Source organism: Eulemur rufifrons, chromosome 9 (assembly GCF_041146395.1).
Source record: "Eulemur rufifrons isolate Redbay chromosome 9, OSU_ERuf_1, whole genome shotgun sequence".
NCBI lineage: Eukaryota > Metazoa > Chordata > Mammalia > Primates > Lemuridae > Eulemur > Eulemur rufifrons.
This window is the reverse complement of record NC_090991.1, coordinates 52,007,461-52,024,657: the sequence shown is the minus strand read 5'-3', so window position 1 is coordinate 52,024,657 and position 17,197 is coordinate 52,007,461. Positions and strand designations below refer to the sequence as shown.

The 17,197-nt window shown below is 47.8% G+C and overlaps 1 protein-coding gene across 2 annotated transcripts; it reads left to right on the top strand.

Annotated features, from left to right (window-relative positions):
- The first annotated feature begins 247 nt into the window (after positions 1–247).
- Positions 248–11,271, top strand: ST6GALNAC1 (ST6 N-acetylgalactosaminide alpha-2,6-sialyltransferase 1). 2 transcript variants are annotated; one of them, XM_069481741.1, is made up of 10 exons: positions 248–427; positions 5,521–5,528; positions 7,738–8,303; positions 8,974–9,142; positions 9,320–9,491; positions 9,715–9,853; positions 10,092–10,195; positions 10,385–10,474; positions 10,558–10,657; positions 10,913–11,271. In XM_069481741.1, exons 1-10 carry the CDS (start codon positions 297–299, stop codon positions 11,102–11,104), a joined length of 1,671 nt encoding a protein of 556 aa, XP_069337842.1. In that variant the 5' UTR covers positions 248–296; the 3' UTR covers positions 11,105–11,271. The 2 variants fall into 2 exon arrangements, with proteins under 2 accessions (XP_069337842.1, XP_069337841.1); XM_069481740.1 differs by lacking the exon at positions 5,521–5,528 and having other exon boundaries at positions 7,631–8,303.
- The last annotated feature ends 5,926 nt before the right edge of the window (positions 11,272–17,197 follow it).

The window sequence follows — 17,197 nt, the reverse complement described above, 5'->3', positions numbered from 1 at the left end:
AGTTCTGCATTCAGAAATTGACTACAGAGACAGAGAAGGAAGGTGAACTTGTTTGAACAAAAGGAGTTTCTTTTCCTTCAAGCCACGCCAGCCTATAAGCCTAAATAAAGCAGCGAAGGCGGCCCCTCCTTCCCCTGGCAGAGACTGATAGACTCAGCACTTACCAGAGTGGCTTGTTGTCAAGACAAAGGGTGTGTGCTCCCTGGCCAGGAGAGACCTGAGCAGTGAGACTCCCTGCTGTCTGCACCGAGGCCCCAGGATATGCAGAACTTCCCTGTAGGGCCTGACCTGTCACCATGAGGTCCTGCCTGTGGAAGTCTGGCCGCCTGGGCCAAGGTATCCAGTGGTCCTTGCTCCTGGCCGTGCTGATCTTCCTCCTCTTCGCCTTGCCCTCCTTAATCAAAGAGCCTAGCACCAGGCCGGCCAGGTAAGACTCTGACCCTTCCCAGTGCGTCCGGTTTCATCAGAGAAAACTGGAAACCTGCAGCCCAGGGAGGACTGGGGAACTCCGAGCCATCTCTGTGTCCAGTGCGGGTGTTGAGGGTCAGGAATGTTGTCAAGAACCACTGGGAAGGACCAATGGGAAGACCCAGGGGGGCCTGGAGGTGGCGGTGGTGGTGGGACCCAAGGTGCCCCAGACACCACGGACTTGTACAGAGGAGGGAGGCAGGCGCCTGAGGACACCCGGCTGCGGAGAGCGCTGGAGAAAGCACTGTTTTCTCCTCTGGGACTGTGAGTAATAAGGGCAGCTTTGGGTAGTCCCTACATGCCATTTTCTGTGTCCTGAAGCAGAAAGTTTCTCCCCTGTGTGCCACTTGTTTCAGAAACAGACTCACCCTAAAAAGTCTGTCAGTGAGACGGGGGGAACCTCCCACTCACGGAGGCAGCTTCCATTCGGGGCCCCAAGTTAATCAATTTTTTAAAAATCTTGTTTCACTATTCTTAAAATTTGAAAGGAATACATGCTCCCATAGAGTTTAAAAAAGATACAGAAAGGTGAAGCAGGAAGCGAGGGTCTCCCCACGACAGCCCCACCTCCACCCACTCTTGAGGGTGACCACGCTTCATACTTTCCTGTACACGGAATTGAGATGTATTCGCAGTTGACGCTTCTACGGCATTTGCTGTGTGCCGGGTCCTACTCTAAATGCTTTCTGCCTGTTAACTCAGATTCTCACTATCACAAGGATGCTGAGACACGGAGAGTTAGAGTGAGTCACCCCAAAATCACCCTGCGACTAGGTTGCAGGGCCAGGATTCAAACCCAAGCATTTTGGTCCCATAGCATGTGCGCATTATCGTCACGCTACGCGTGCCCTGATGGATGCATGTCTCACTCTACATGTTGTTCCACACGGTGGCCTTTCTTCTTCTTCTTTTTTTTTTTTATTTTTGAGACAGAGTCTCACTCTGTTGCCCTGAGAGTAGAGTGCCGTGGCGTCAGCCTAGCTCACAGCAACCTCAGACTCCTGGGCTCCAGCGATCCTCCTGCCTCAGCCTCCCGAGTAGCTGGGACTACAGGCATGCACCACCATGCCCGGCTAATTTTTTCTATATATATATATTTTTTAGTTGTCCATATAATTTCTTTCTATTTTTAGTAGAGATGGGGTCTCGCTCTTGCTCAGGCTGGTCTCGAACTCCTGACCTCGAGCGATCCTCCCCCCTCGGCCTCCCAGAGTGCTAGGATTACAGGCATGAGCCACCGCACCCGGCCTGAGCTCTTTTCTTATCCTTGATGAAATAATCTTCTCCTCCTACTGGTTTTATTAGTAAGTAAGCTTTGATTTGGGGTATTATTCCCAAATTTCAGTTTGGACGGCCTCTTCAACGTCCTGGTTACCGGTCGTATCTCCGGGCTATGTGCAGGGAAGACACTGCCCTCTGGCCACCAGCAGTGGTTTTATGGCTGCAGGCCCAGATAGCTTTGAACCTTTGGCCGTGTCTTTGCCTACAGGTTCCTTTTGGTGATACGCACTTCAGAATATAGAGGCCTCCCCCCCCCTTTTTTTTTTTTTCATAAGATAAGAAAAGAGTATAGAAGGAGGAAGTTCCCAGGTGATTACTCTTTTATTTGTCTCTTTTATTGAATAGAGCTGTGTGATCCCTGTGAATGATAAATTTATCTTTTCAAGTGCAATATTTTATATCTTTACCTCCCAAGTAGACTAGAATTATGAAACCAAATTGCTTTTTGCTTGGATGTGATCCATGATTAACTTTCCTGTCCCCCTGGATCAGAGGACCTTCACAGAAAAGCAGCTCTCCCCCACCCAGCCCCGCCCACAGCATACACGGTCAGGGCCACGCAGGATCTGAGCAGGATGAACACAGAGCACTCGGCATATGGGCAGGATCTGAGCGTTCAGTAAATACCATGCATGAGAATAATAAACACCCACATCCCTAGCAATCACAGGTGTACTTAATTATAGGGAATAAAGGAAACTTAATCATATAATTTTGTCCCTACCCGGGTCATTGCTGTGACTTCCTGTAAAGCTTAAATGAGTCATCGATCAATTGTAGCATTTGCAGATGGAACAGTCCTTCCAAGAGTCACCGGCCCACTCTTGCCTCTATCAGGGCTCCAGAGGGGAGTGCCTTGTGTGCTCAGGGCTGCCGTGGCCCCTGCGAGATGGTCAGCTGTCCAGGCCGTCTGGTTTGAGACTTGTGATATAAGAGACCACCCTGCCTCGTCGTCTCTCCCAGTCATACCCATGAAAGTTATCCAGATGGGGAAATGTGTTCAGGATTCCTCTTGGCAGAGCGCTGAAGGGGTTGGAAGGGAAGGTCCCACAGGCCTCTTGAGCTTGGGGGTGCGAAGTGGAGGAGGGAGTGAGTCCACCAAGAGGCCCTGCTGAGTAACAAGGGCTGTTTGCTAAACCCAATGAACAGCTCGTTCCTGTTTTGCTGAGTGGCTCACGCGAGCTTGGAGCTCATACTGCGTTGTCAGCCCAAAGGTGAGTCTCATCCCCACCCCGAGGCACTCAGACCTTTCTGCTAAACAAATGTGGAAGGACCCTTGGCCGGGCGCGGTGGCTCACGCTTGTAATCCTAGCACTCTGGGAGGCCAAGGTGGGTGGATCGTTTGAGCTCAGGAGTTCGAGACCAGCCTGAGCAAGAGCGAGACCCCACCTCTACTAAAAATAGAAAGAAATTATATGGACAGCTAAAAATATATAGAGAAAAAATTAGCCGGGCATGGTGGCGCATGCCTGTAGTCCCAGCTACTCGGGAGGCTGAGACAGGAGGATCGCTTGAGCTCAGGAGTTTGAGGTTGCTGTGAGCTAGGCTGACGCCACGGCACTCACTCTAGCCTGGGCAACAGAGTGAGACTCTGTCTCAAAAAAAAAAAAACAAAAAAAAAAAAACACAAATGTGGAAGGACCCAATCAAGAGTCCATTCTTGATTAGCTCCAGTCTCCCACTCTGCATTGAGGGTGTTCTTTCTTAAGGGGTACTTTGAGGGTGTCTGTCCTGCTCATGAGCCGATAACCCCCTCTTCTCTTGACACTGTGCTCCTCCCATGCACAAGGTGTGCCCTGGCATGTCACCAACTGTATGACCCAGACTCCTGGACATGGATGGAGAGGGGACCCAAGTGGGCTGGAGTCTTCCTCTCAAGAATGAAAAATTGGGAACAAAGAGAGTCAACAGTCCTTAGAACAGGTGTTATGGGATGGCGACCTTCCACCACCAAGTGGGCTGAAGAGCAAAGGAAGCTGGTCTGCAGAGAGAGAAACAAAGAGAAGAGAAGAGAACAGGCTGGGCACGGTGGCTCACGCCTGTAATCCCAGTACTTTGGGAGGCCGAGGTGGGAGGATGGCTTGAGGCCAGAATCTCAAGACCAGCCTGGGCAACACAGCGAGACCCCCATCTCTAAAAAAATAGAAAAATTAGCTGGCCGTGGTGGTGCATGCCTGTAGTCCCAGCTACTCGGGAGGCTGAGGCAAGAGGATCCCTTCAGCCCAGGAGTTCAAGGCTGCAGTGAGCTATGATGATGCCATTGCACTCCAACCTGGGTGACAGAGCGAGAACCTGTCTCAAAATAAATAAACAAATAAAAATAAAGAAATAAAAGAAAGCAGAATCAGTGGAGCAGCGGTAAGAACAGAGATCGTGCTAAAGGGAGGCTCCTACTTCCAGGCTCTTGCTCTGGGGTTTCTTGAAACACTTTCTATCTTTGTAATAAATCCCCTCCCCCCGCTGACCTTTTTCTTAATAGAAAATGAAAAGAGATTTAGGGTTTGAAGGCTACTAGCCTTTTCAGGATGTTCCATATCTCAGTCCAACCCTGCCCCGTGGCCTTTTGCTTTTCTCTGGTCTGAAATATCTCCCATCTTAGTGATTCCTTCGAGCCACATGACAGAGGCAGAGGCATTTGCTATACACGGCCCGTTAAAGGTGTGTGTGTTCCACACAAGAAGGATCCCTGGGAGGTACGAAATAAGGACACCACTGTCAGCCCTTTCCTGACGACCTTAAAGGAATGTAAGTCTTGATTAAGTTTCAACATCAGGACAGAGAGTGCCCCTCCTAGAAGACCTGAATAGACGTGTTTCCTTGAGGCTCAGTCTGGACATAGGGGATCAACCCGGAGGGTAACCAGAGCTAGGGGGTGGGGAAGCGTTAACACAGATAACCTGCCACTTCACGTGTGGCCTTGGGCCAGCCTGCATTTCTCCAGCAATGAAAGATCTCCTTTGTCTTCTGCCCCTGGTCACAACAATCACGTGTCACAAAGGCCCAAGGTCTGTGCCCCACTGAAATTTACATTCCTGGTGTCCACAGAGCACACTGCACAGAACAGACGTTTCGTAAACGTTTGCTAAAGGAGGTGTTTTTCTGTACGTGCTGTGTGCATGTGTCAAATTCTATTCCCCTTTTGTTTAAATCCATCCATTTCCTGTTGGGCTCAGAAACCCCTTCCAGAGCACGGCTGTGCCACGGCATGGCCCTGTGACAGGTGGCAGTGAGGGCTGCACAGAATGATTCCTACCTCCTCGGAGTTTGTGATTTAAGAAGGAGATGACATTGTCCTGAACAAATACAGCCCCCGACACATGTCAAATTTGACGCCTTGTTGGGTTTCAGCGTCCACATTACTGCAGGAAACAGAGCTGCCCGTGGCATCTCCTCACGCTCACCCCTTTCCCAGCACCTCCCAGTCTGTGCGATTATTTGTCATCCCTTTGTGTCTTGGGCTCCAGGGGAGGAAGGACATACGTGTGGCTAAGCTCCCCGCTGAGGCCCCAGTAACTATATGGTGCTCCAAGGAGGTGCTCAGTAAGTATTTGCTGTTGAGTCGGGTGGTGAGCGGACTCGGAGAGCTCCGCTTGCGCATGCGCACGGCAGACTGGGGGAGACGAAAAGCAAAGAACGTCAGTGGGGGTGAGAGGAGAGGGAACTTAACATCAGTTGTGTGTTTTGTGGGAGATGCCTTTCGCGTGTTGTCAGTTCACGCTCAGAGGAGACTTCTCTCAGAAGCAAAAGGCAGCAGCCCATTTTACAGATAAGAAAACCGAGTCAAGTTACGAAGCTTTCTCCCAGTCACCCCAGCTAATAAATGGAAGTGTCAGGATTGTCACTTCAGGCTTTTTGGCTACAGATTTCATGCTCTTTCTTGTTTTCTTCAAGTAGCCTCGATAAATCTGTTATACGTAGCTCAGAAGAAGAATGGTACAAACAGACAGAGAGCTCGGGACAAATGTGACCAAGATGGCCGGGCGCAGTGGCTCATGCCTGTAATCCTAGCACTCTGGGGAGCGGAGGCAGGTGGATCGCTTGAGCTCAGGAGTTCAAGACCAGCCTGAGCAAGAGCGAGAACCCGTCTCTACTAAAAAAATAGAAATTATATGAACAACTAAAAATATATATAGAAAAAATTAGCCAGGCATGGTGGTGCATGCCTGTAGTCCCAGCTACTCGGGAGGCTGAGGCAGGAGGATTGCTGGAGCCCAGGAGTTTGAGGTTGCTGTGAGCTAGGCTGACACCACGGCACTCTAGGCTGGGCAACAGAGTGAGACTCTGTTTCAAAAAAAAAAAAGATGAATGGGGGGGCCTAGGATCCGAGGGGCAGACTAAAGGAGAGGGAGCTGGGGACATGGACGTCCATCTGGCCAGGGGCCAGGATCAGCAGAGGAAGACTGTTTCTCCCAAGGCTCCCAGGAATCCCCCCCAAACCTCTGTTACACAGGGACCCCACCTTGAAGTTCAGTTAGAGAAGCGTGAAGAGCAGAGGATCTGGGTTTCTCTGCAGAACACCTGATACTAAGTGACAGAAATGAAGTGATGGTTTTGACAGCCTCACAGAAAAGTAGAAAATAAAAAGAAAATAAAGGCCAGGAGTGGTGGCTCACCTCTGTAATCCTAGCACCATGGGAGGCCGAGGAGGGAGGATCACTTAAGGCCAAGAGTTCAGAGGTTGCAGCTAGCTGTGATAAGTAAGGCCACTGCATTCCAGCCTGGGGGACAGAGCAAGACCCTGTGTCAAAAAAGAAAAAAAAGAAAGAAAATAAAGTAAATACAATCCCAGGAGCTAAAAACCTTGAGTGCCAGGACTCACACCAGCCACTCTAAATCTATCTTTTACTACTGCTACAAAAAGCATTCTGCGATAGAAATCAGCTTGTGCCCCTCCACCCCGACGACCATTCTCTTCCTTCTGCACACCCCTCACCTCCCACTTGAAATTCTTCCATGGCTCTTCCTGAACAAGTGGACACATGATAAACTAAACCCTGGAATGCAACACACAGTGCAAATCCTACTCCGGCCCTGCCACTAACCCTGGAGGGGAAGCTCCCTCACTCCCAGGGAGGCAGACAGAACCCCTCCTTCATGCCCACTCTGAGCTCACACGCCCCAGGCAGCACAATCACTCACTTCCCTGACTGTCTCACTAGAGCTGCCCTTGCTTAGGGGTGGGAAACACCCTTTTGTCTGCGATCTCCAGCATCTAACATGAGATGTTGCAAGCGGAGAGGGCTCTCCACAAATATTTGTTGAATATGTATATTTTTCCTAACAATGCCAACAAGCATTAGTTTTTAAGCAGAGTTTGACTCATGCTAGTGTTTAAAGTAAATCTTTAAGGCAGATCGTTCAAAACCAAGGTCAGCAGCCGTGGCCCTTACATGAATGTGTCTCTTCCACTTCCTGCGAATGAGGTTGCCTTCCTTGGTTACCCATGCTTCACTGAAAAATCAGAACGGTCAACTGAATCACACAAACATTAGGTGACAAGACCAGGATCATACAAGCTCATTCTTAGAACCCACAAGCTGGAATGGCCAGGCAGGCGGGGGCCCAGGAGTGAGCCCGGGGCCGAGGGCGCAGCGCCGGGAAACATTTTCACACCGGTCTTGGCATCCAGCTCCCACTCCCCACACGCCTTGCTCCTGCCAAGGGTGCTTTATTGGTCAGAGGTAAGTGTCCAGACCCTGTGCCAAAGGGTGCAGGGTGATTTTTGGTAGTGGGTGGTGATACACGTTCCCTGCATCTCCCTTAGAGACTGGTTTGCAGTCGGCCTGAAGCTGGAGAATCAGTCCTAGTCACGCTGCTGACAACAGTGTTTCTGTAGTTTCTACGGTGTTCAGCCTTCATCAGACGCTATCTGTGTCCCCAGGTATCAGTCCAGAGAGAGCATTAAAGAGAAAGCTGCAGAGTCACTACAAAAGGCTACGTCCCAGGCACCCGCTGTGGGCAGGAGGACAACTGGCTATGTGGAGTCAGAGCCAGAGAACAGTGCCCTCAACACGCAGCGCCAGCCCACAGCCCACGCCGGGGCAGACAGCAGGACAGAGGCCAGCAAGGCACCCCCCAGAGAGCTGGGCAAAGTGGCCAGCACCACACAGATGGCATTAACGAAGAGGCAGGAAAAAGAGAAAACCGCGGTGCCCACACCCAGAGGTCCAGACTCTGGGACAGAGGCCCCGTCACTGAAGAGTCGGGTCACAAAGACAACCAGAGGAAAGGGGGGCCAGACCCAGGTGACCTCCACAAGGACGGCGTTGGCTCAGGGCAAAGCAGTCACCACCTCAAAGACAGCCATTCCAGACAGGCAGGGCACACTCCTGCCCACCAAGGGACCAGTGTCGACGAGGAGACAGAGAGGAGTGACCACAGCAGCCGTCCTGCCCACGGAGAAGAAGGCTCAGGCCACCCCACCCGCTGCCCCTCTCCAGAGCCGCACCACACGGACAGCCCAGAGACAAAGGCTGAAGGCCGCCAACTTCAAGGCCGAGCCCCGGTGGGATTTCCAAGAGAAATACAGCATGGATGAGGGGGGCCTCCAGACGGTGAGTCCCCCTCTGGAGCCCCTCCTGGGGGCAGCCCTCCCCACCCTCTCCAGCACCTCCCGCAGGAGTTTTCGGCTCTGCCTTGTCCTGCCCACGCTCGCCCAGCCTGCCCCCGTCCCACCCTCCCCTCCTGTGATGGCCAACGTGGGAAGAGGTGGGGGAGAGGGGCCTCCCTGGAGCCCCTGCGGGAGGCCCGGGGGCTCATCAGCCCGGGGTGAGAGGGTGTGATCTGCTCTGGGGCTTGACACGGGAATTGTCCTCCAGCATGGGGAGGGTGCAGGACTGACAGGACACCCCAACCTCACGCCCACCCTGATCCCCAGCAGTGCCTGTCTCTCCTGCAAAGCCCACCGCACAACCTCCACTCTCTTCCAACCCTAAGAAAAACAGCCTGGGCTTAACCACACTGTCCTTCTTATGGCCCCGCACAGAGGGCAGAATTTAAGATGTGTCTGTTTGCACACATACCATCGCAACCGTGGCACTGACAGCGTGCTGGACATTTGCCACATTTGGGGGGTGGTTCCTCTCCGACGATGGCGGGGTGGGGGTAGGGTGGGGAATGGGACAGAAGAGGCAGCAGAGGCAGTGCCGTCCGAACTGCGAGACCCAGCCCCTGGCGGTGGCCTTCCTGGGCCCTCCCTGCCTGACCTGGCCCTCCTGCATGTAGACCTGCACGGACTCTGTGAAGGTCAAAGCCTCCAAGTCACCATGGCTCCGGAACCTTTTTCTGCCCAACCTCACCCTCTTCCTGGACTCCAGCCACTTCAACCAGAGCGAGTGGGAGCGCCTGGAACACTTTTCACCGCCCTTTGGCTTCATGGAGCTCAATCACTCCTGTGAGTCCTCACCAGGGGCAGGCTGCGGGGGACGCGGTAGGAGAGGGAGGCGGGCAGTGGGCAGCGCGCTTTCCATCTCTGGCCTGCCTCTTCCCTGGGGTCCGCCAGACCTGGGAGAGATGATGGGCCAGACTCCTGTCCCTTCCAGGGCTCTGAACAGAGCCCCCCTTGTTCCAGTGGTGCAGAAGGTGGTGACACGCTTCCCTCCAGTGAGCCAGCAGCAGCTGCTCCTGGCCAGCCTCCCTCCTGGGAGCTCCAGGTGCATCACTTGTGCCGTGGTGGGCAACGGCGGCATCCTGAACAACTCCCACGTGGGCCAAGAGATAGACAGCCATGACTATGTGTTCCGGTGAGTTGCCCACCCAAGGTCCCCCTTCTAGCCCTCTCCTGCAGATATGGGCTCTTCTGAGAGAGCTGATGCGGCATTCCATGCCAGCATCTGGAAGGTGGAGTTCCCGGGCCCCCCAGAGAATTTCAGCATGTACCTGAGGCCTCCCTTTCTGCTTCCTTTCCTGCTCCACCTGCACATCTCTCGCCTCCACTCACGTGCTCTGCTCTTCTCCCCCCCACAGACTGAGCGGGGCTGTCATTAAAGGCTACGAACAGGATGTGGGTACTAGGACGTCCTTCTACGGCTTTACTGCCTTCTCCGTGACCCAGTCCCTTCTTATCTTGGGCAACCGGGGTTTCCAGCACGTGCCTCTGGGGAAGGTGAGCACAGAGGACCGGGCCTGCCCGCACCCAGACTGTGGGGAAGCGAGCGCGCAGGCGGGGCAGGGAGATGGCTCTCTCGTGTCTGGATGGAGTCTGTGGCTGGTACAGGTGCTCTTCACAGGAGGGGCAGGAGCAGGGAGGACAGTCAGACCAGGCCAGAGGAGGGGGAGTGGGCAGCCTGGAGTCACAGCCTGAAGGCAGCACTCCTGGACCTCTCACTGTCCTTGGTCCTCAGGACATCCGCTACCTGCACTTCCTGGAAGGCACCCGCGACTATGAGTGGCTGGAAGCGCTGCTTCTGAATCAGACAGTGAAGACAAAGAGTCTGTTCTGGTTCAGGTACCCACTGCCCCCCCACCAGACCCCCTTACCCCAGGCCGAGCTGTACAGTGAGGGGCTGTAAAGGGCTGGATAGGTGGGGACAGCCTTAGCCTTCACCTGGAGATGGAGTCATGTCCGTGACCTTGACTCAGCCCACACCAGGCCAGGTGTGAGGAGGGAACCCGAATGACCCATTCCTGACCCCAGGCACAGGCCCCAGAAAGCATTCCAGGAAGGCTTGCAATTGGACAGATACCTGTTGCTGCACCCAGACTTTCTCCGATACATGAAGAACAGGTGAGAGCAGAAAGCATGAGGAGGGCCAGGTCCCTCTCATCCTTGCAGCCTCCTGACAGTTGGGGGTCTGGGGCATTTCACAGGTTTCTGAAGTCTAAGACCCTGGACACTGTCCACTGGAGAATATACCGCCCCACCACGGGGGCCCTCCTGCTGCTCACTGCCCTTCACCTCTGTGACCAGGTAGGACTCTACTTCAGGAGCAGGAACTCCTGGAGAAGCAGCTCTGGAGCTATTGCCAGACCTGCTCGGCATGGGACAGTGAGTATGGGTGCGTGCACGTGTGCATGTGCATCCAGGGACCTGCTCCAGACCTGTAGGGGTGGAAACAGGATAAAGGGATTTCCCCCCTCTCCCCGCCTCCCACAAGTTAGCCATGAGCAGAAGCCTGGTAGACAGCAACCCCAGGCCCTATCTCTTCCTCCAACCTTTACGCAGGTGAGTGCCTATGGCTTCATCACTGAGGGCCACGAGCGCTTTTCTGATCACTACTATGATAAGTCATGGAAAAAACTGATCTTTTACATAAACCATGACTTCAAGTTAGAGCGAGAAGTCTGGAAGCGGCTACATGATGAAGGTATAATCCGGCTGTACCAGCGACCAGAAACCACCAAAGCGAAGAACTGACTGGAGCCGGATGCAGTAGCCTCTTGCCATCCCAAGGCACAGTGTGCAGTGCCAGTCATGAGACTCTTCTGCGGTCTTCCCAGGGCTCGGGCCAGCCTCGGAGCCCTTCAGGAGTCCGAGGGATCACGTGGAAAGAGGACAAGACTCTCCCCAGACGGCAAATGATAGGTCATGGTTTCGAAGTTCTCTGGAACACTGCTGTAGGTTCTGATGGAGATTCCTGAGACCAGGGATTCTTAACCAGATGGGGTGATGAGTGGGCAATACCACAATTTCTGCTGAAAAGCATCTTCCTGTCCAAAAGCTACCTGGTACAGAGGAAAGAGCCATAACTTACAGAGACATATATTAATAGATTTGGTTAGAATTCCAGATCTTCTACTTAGCAGCTGTGAAAAATTGAAGGTGTTACTTAATTTCATTGCAGATCATCTAGAGGAGCCTTCCAAGGGTATTACTTTAGAAGGGTCTGCTCTTTTCCTTGTTCTTAGCTATCTAACAACTCTGTGCATTGTAGAAAACTGATGGTAATATAAATGATTCTTGTCCATGGAGGTACAAATAAATTTTGTACAAGGAAGACATGGTTAATTATTACCCTGTAGATAGTGACCAGTTTTGTACCTATTAGCAAATTCTCTTTAATACTTCTGATTGCCTATATGTGTGTCTGTTCTATTTTTTTTTTTTTTTTTTTTGAGACAGAGTCTTGCTTTGTTGCCCGGCCTAGAGTGAGTGCTGTGGCATCAGCCTAGCTCTCAGCAACCTCAAACTCCTGGGCTCAAGCGATCCTACTGCCTCAGCCTCCCAAGTAGCTGGGACTACAGGCATGCGCCACCATGCCCGGCTAATTTTTTTCTATATATATTTTAGTTGGCCAGATAATTTCTTTCTATTTTTAGTAGAGAAGGGGGTCTCGCTCTTGCTCAGGCTGGTCTCGAACTCCTGACATTGAGCGATCCACCCGCCTCGGCCTCCCAGAGTGCTAGGATTACAGGCGTGAGCCATCGCGCCCGGCCTGTGTCTGTTCTTTGGATTTTTCTTTGAACCAATTTTTACATGTCACTGGTTTCTATATTAATTAATGAGTTAAATTAGATCTTTGACATGTATTCATTTTATATTGATATGAGAGTCATGATTTTACCCTTTAAAAAAATCATCCTTTAACATTTTCTTAGGCCACGGTTTTCTAATCTGTAAAATGGCTTTTGGGGTATCTATTTCAGAAGGATCTTTTTAAATGTATGTAAATAGCCTGACACAACAAGAAATTTGTTTCCCTTCCTTTTCATCCTTTTATCCTCCCATCAACCTGCCTTCTTTCTCAGACCCCACAATGAGAATTTAAGCTCAGCCAAAGACATTTCAGTTCACCTTACCCTTTGAACTCTATCTCTGGATTTGGATTCTGGAGCCCAGAATAACTCCAAAAAAAAAAAAAAAAAAAAAAAAGCCAAAAACAAAAACAAAACAAAACAAAACAAAAAACACCACCATTCCCTTAGACTTAAAGCCCCGGTACCAACGGGTCTGGGACTCGCTTTGTTCTGAAAGAGCGTAGTGCCAGCTCCGGGCGGCAGGCGGCAGCACCTCTGCGCCCGGTTCCCCGCGGTGGCCCTGCCGCGAGCCCTGCTCCCCAGCTCTGCTCCCCATGGGTGCGAGGAAGTGTCCCAACACACGCCCGAGGGGCGCGCCGCCGCTGTGGCTTCTATCGCCCCCGAAGCTTGGGACTCACAAGCCGACTTCGCGGGGCCCTGCTCGGGAGTGCGTTTGCGGGACAGGGACCAGGAGCGCGGCTGCGGCGGATGTTGAAGGTGGGCGGCGATCTCCGCTTCTCACCTGCAGTGCGCGAAACCGAGCTGCGTGCGGGGCTGGGAGCCATTTAGGAAGAGCTCAAACTAGACCTGTCACTCTCATCACACAAAAAATAAATTCCGATGGTTCAGAGATCTAAATGTGAAAAATGAAATGATAAGAGTACTAAGAATTCATAGGTGAATACCGCTTTGACCAGAGTGTAAGAAAAAGTTTTCTAAGTAAGACTCAAAATCCAGAGGCAATATAAGATTGATAAATTTTACTACATAAAAATAATAAAATTTTGCATGACAAAAAAATTACCATGAAGTCAAAAGACAAATTAAGAACTGGGAAAAAAAAATTTGCCATACATATCATGAATAAAAAGGATTAACATCCCTCTCATATATAGTAAAGGTCTTTGAGAGAAAGAAGACCAAAAACCCAATAGAAAAATGGGCAAAAAATATGAAGAGCAATTCCCAAAAACAGATGTAAAAATGGCCCTCAGATATGTGAAAAAATGTTCAATTTGACTCAGAGAAATGCAAACTGAAATTACTCTGAGATAGTTTTTGCACCTATCATATTGGCAAAAACTAAAAAGCTTGACAACCATTTTGTTGGAAATGGGAACTTTTAAATAGCTAGTGGGATTGCAAATTGGAAAGGCCCACGTGGAGGGGAATTAGGCGATATCAAACAAAACTACATGGGTATTTGACTTTTGACCAAATAATCCCATATCTAGAAATTGGTGAAGATATATAACCAACCATAAGAAAATAAATACACACGAGTTTATCCATTGCAGCATTGTTTGAAATTGTGAAATTTTGGAAACTACCAGAGTACTTAAATATAGGAAAGGTGAACATACAGAGTGGTACAGCCACGCCACGGCAGACTGTGCGGCTGGGAAACCAATGAGTAAGATCTATATGAACTGACACAAATGATTTCTAAGATGTATTGTTTAGTTAAAAAAAAAAAAAAAGTAAAGACAGCAGAGTATTTGTAGTACTGTTAAAAGAAAACCTTCAGACAAATCAAACTTAGTAGAGTTTATTGGAGCAAACAATTAATGAATCAGGGAGCACCCTGAACCAATCAATACAGGTTCAGAGAGCACCACCCAGGAACATGAGCAGGCAGTACTTAGAGACAGAAAAAGGACAGGAGGTACAGAAACAGCTGGATTGGTTATAGCTCTACCTTTGCCATAGGTGGCTATGTCTGAGCAGTTTGCAGCCTGTGATTGGCTGAAAGCTCAACTGCTATGATTGGCCAAGACTCAGCTACTTCTTACAAGAATATACTCTCAACTTTAGGTTGCAGTTGTTTAGATAACATGTTAGATTACAGTTCCCTACCTACAGAGATAGCTTTAGGACAAATTTAATTTAACAGTACTTATACTTTTTACATAGGAAAGAAGAAGAGATAAGAAAATATGCATGTATTTGCTTATCTTTGCAAAAAGAAACATGAAGACAAGATACATCAAAACCTAATGAGATTGGTTACTTAAATGGGGTAAATAGGGATAGGGATGAGAGAGTGAAAAAGTGTCAGAGGAGATATAAGGATTTTGAAATTAAGAGGATAAAAACATAGAGGGTGAAGTAAAAAAATCTCACAGAAGCCTAATGGAGTTCTCAAAAGAAAACAAAATAAATAGAAAGAAGTGAAGATAATATAGTCATGGTGACATAATGACATTTCAGTCAACAATGGACTGTATTTATGATATCCATAAGATTATAATATTGCATTTTAATGTACCTTTTCTATGTTTAGATATGTGCAAATACTTACCATTGTGTTACAATTGCCTACAGTATTCAGTACAGTAACATGTTGTACAGGTTTGTAGCCTAGGAGCAATAGGCTTTACAATATAGCCTAAGAGTGTATAGCAGATTATACCATCTAGTTTGCGTAAGTACACTCTATGTTTGCACAACAAAATTGCCTAACGGCACATTTCTCAGAACCTATCCCCATCCTTAAGCAACACATGATTGTATTAGAAGAGATAAAGGCTGACAATTCTCAGCAAGAGATGAAAGATGTGAATCTACAGTATGGGAAGCACAACATATACTAAGCAGGATAAATAAAAACAAATCCACATTTAAGACACACTGTACTAAACTGCACAATACCAAAGGCAAAGAGATCTTAAAAGCAGCCAGAAAGAAAAATACCATGATAACAAAACCAGTCAATGATGTTATAGTCTAATAAGTCTAATAAATGTAAATACCAAAATCATTAACTCGATATTAGCAAGTCAAATCCAGCAATATATATTTATATAAAGTGAGATTTATTCCAGGAATTCAGGTTTGTCCAACACGTGAAAATCAATCATTGTAATTCAACATATTAACAGAATAAAGGAGAAAAACCAGAAAAAGCATTTGACAAAATTCAGTACTCATTTGTGATGAAATGTCTTATCAAACTAAGATTAAAAGGGAACTTCGTCAATCTAATAAAGCACTTTTTTTTTTTTTTTTTTTTTCTGAGACAGAGTCTCTCTCTGTTGCCCAGGCTAGAGTGAGTGCCGTGGTGTCAGCCTAGCTCACAGCAACCTCAAACTCCTGAGCTCAAGCGATCCTCCTGTCTCAGCCTCCCGAGTAGCTGGGACTACAGGCATGCGCCACTATGCCCGGCTAATTTTTTCTATATATATTTTTAGCTGTCCATATAATTTCTTTCTATTTTTAGTAGAGATGGGGTCTCGCTCTTGCTCAGGCTGGTCTCGAACTCCTGAGCTCAAACGATCCGCCCACCTCGGCCTCCCAGAGTGCTAGGATTACAGGCGTGAGCCACCGCGCCCGGCCTAATAAAGCACTTTTATGAAAAACCTACAGCTAACTCTTACATAAATGGTGAAAAAATAAATGCTTTTCCCTAAAATTAGAAATACAGCAAGCATATTCATGCTTATCTCTTCTACAATGTTGTTGGGACAGATGGACCCTAGCCAATGCAATAATGCAAGAAAAAAATAATAAAAAACATATAGATTGGAAAAAAGACAAAAGGATCAATATAAATTCTATGACATCTACCCCCCCAAAAATGCTACTAGAATTAATAAGTGAATGTGTTATGGTTGCAGGATACAAGATCAATATGAAAAATCAACTGATATGTTTTACTAGTAACAAAAAATAGAAATTGAAAATTAAAAAACAGTACTATTCAGAATGATGTTCACAAATATAAAATACTTAAAGATAAACTTCATGGATATATGCACTCCTTATACACTTAAAGCTGTTGAACTTCTGAGAGAAGTCGAAAAACACCAGATCATAGATGAAAAGACTTGATATTATTAAAATGTCCGTTCTATTTAAGTTGATCTATAGATTCATCACAATTCCTGTCCAAATCCAATCTTCCTTTTTATAGAAATTGATGATTCTAAAGTTTATATGGAAATGAAAAGGACTTAGAATAGCTAAAACATTTTGTAAAAAGGCGTAAGTTGGAGTACTCACACTACTGGGTTTAAAGACTTACTGTAAAGTGATAGTAATCAAGACAGTGTGGTATTGACCTAAGAATAGAATTCAATCAATAAAACAAAATAGAGATTCCAAAAATAGCTAATTAGATAGCTGACTTCTCAACAGCAATAACAAAAGCCAGAAGGCTGTAGAATTATATCTTCATAATGCCAAGAGAAAATATCAACTTTTCTGTTGACCAGTGAAACTATGAAACTATCAAAAATAGATTACACTAATAACATTTTTATATATCCAAAAACTGAGTTTACTAGCAGTAGAAATTCACTATAGAAACTTCTAAAGAATGTATTTCTGAAAGAAAGAAAATTATCCTAAAAGGAATGTCTGAAATGTGAGAAGAAATGGCAAGCAAAGAATTTGGTAAACATGTAGGAAAATTTAAATAAACACTGTTAATGAGACAGGAAGAAAACCAAAAAACAAAGTGATATCCTAGAAGTAAAATAAAGAAAACATTTCAAGAAGGAGGAAGCAAGATGAAGACTGGATAACTTACCACTGAATTTGGCTACATGAAAGCCATTGGCGAATTTTTCAAGATAATTTCAGTGGAATTCAAAGCCTTGAGGATAGAGGGGGAGGTGAGAACATAGAGACAGGGTATACAAACCAGTCATGTTTTTAAGAACCAAGATTTTCAGGATAAGAGAAAAAAGATACAAATTTAAAATCAAAGAAGTTAGATTAAAATTCTATAATCTTTAATTTGAATCAAAAGTAACATAATGTATTTTCTCTT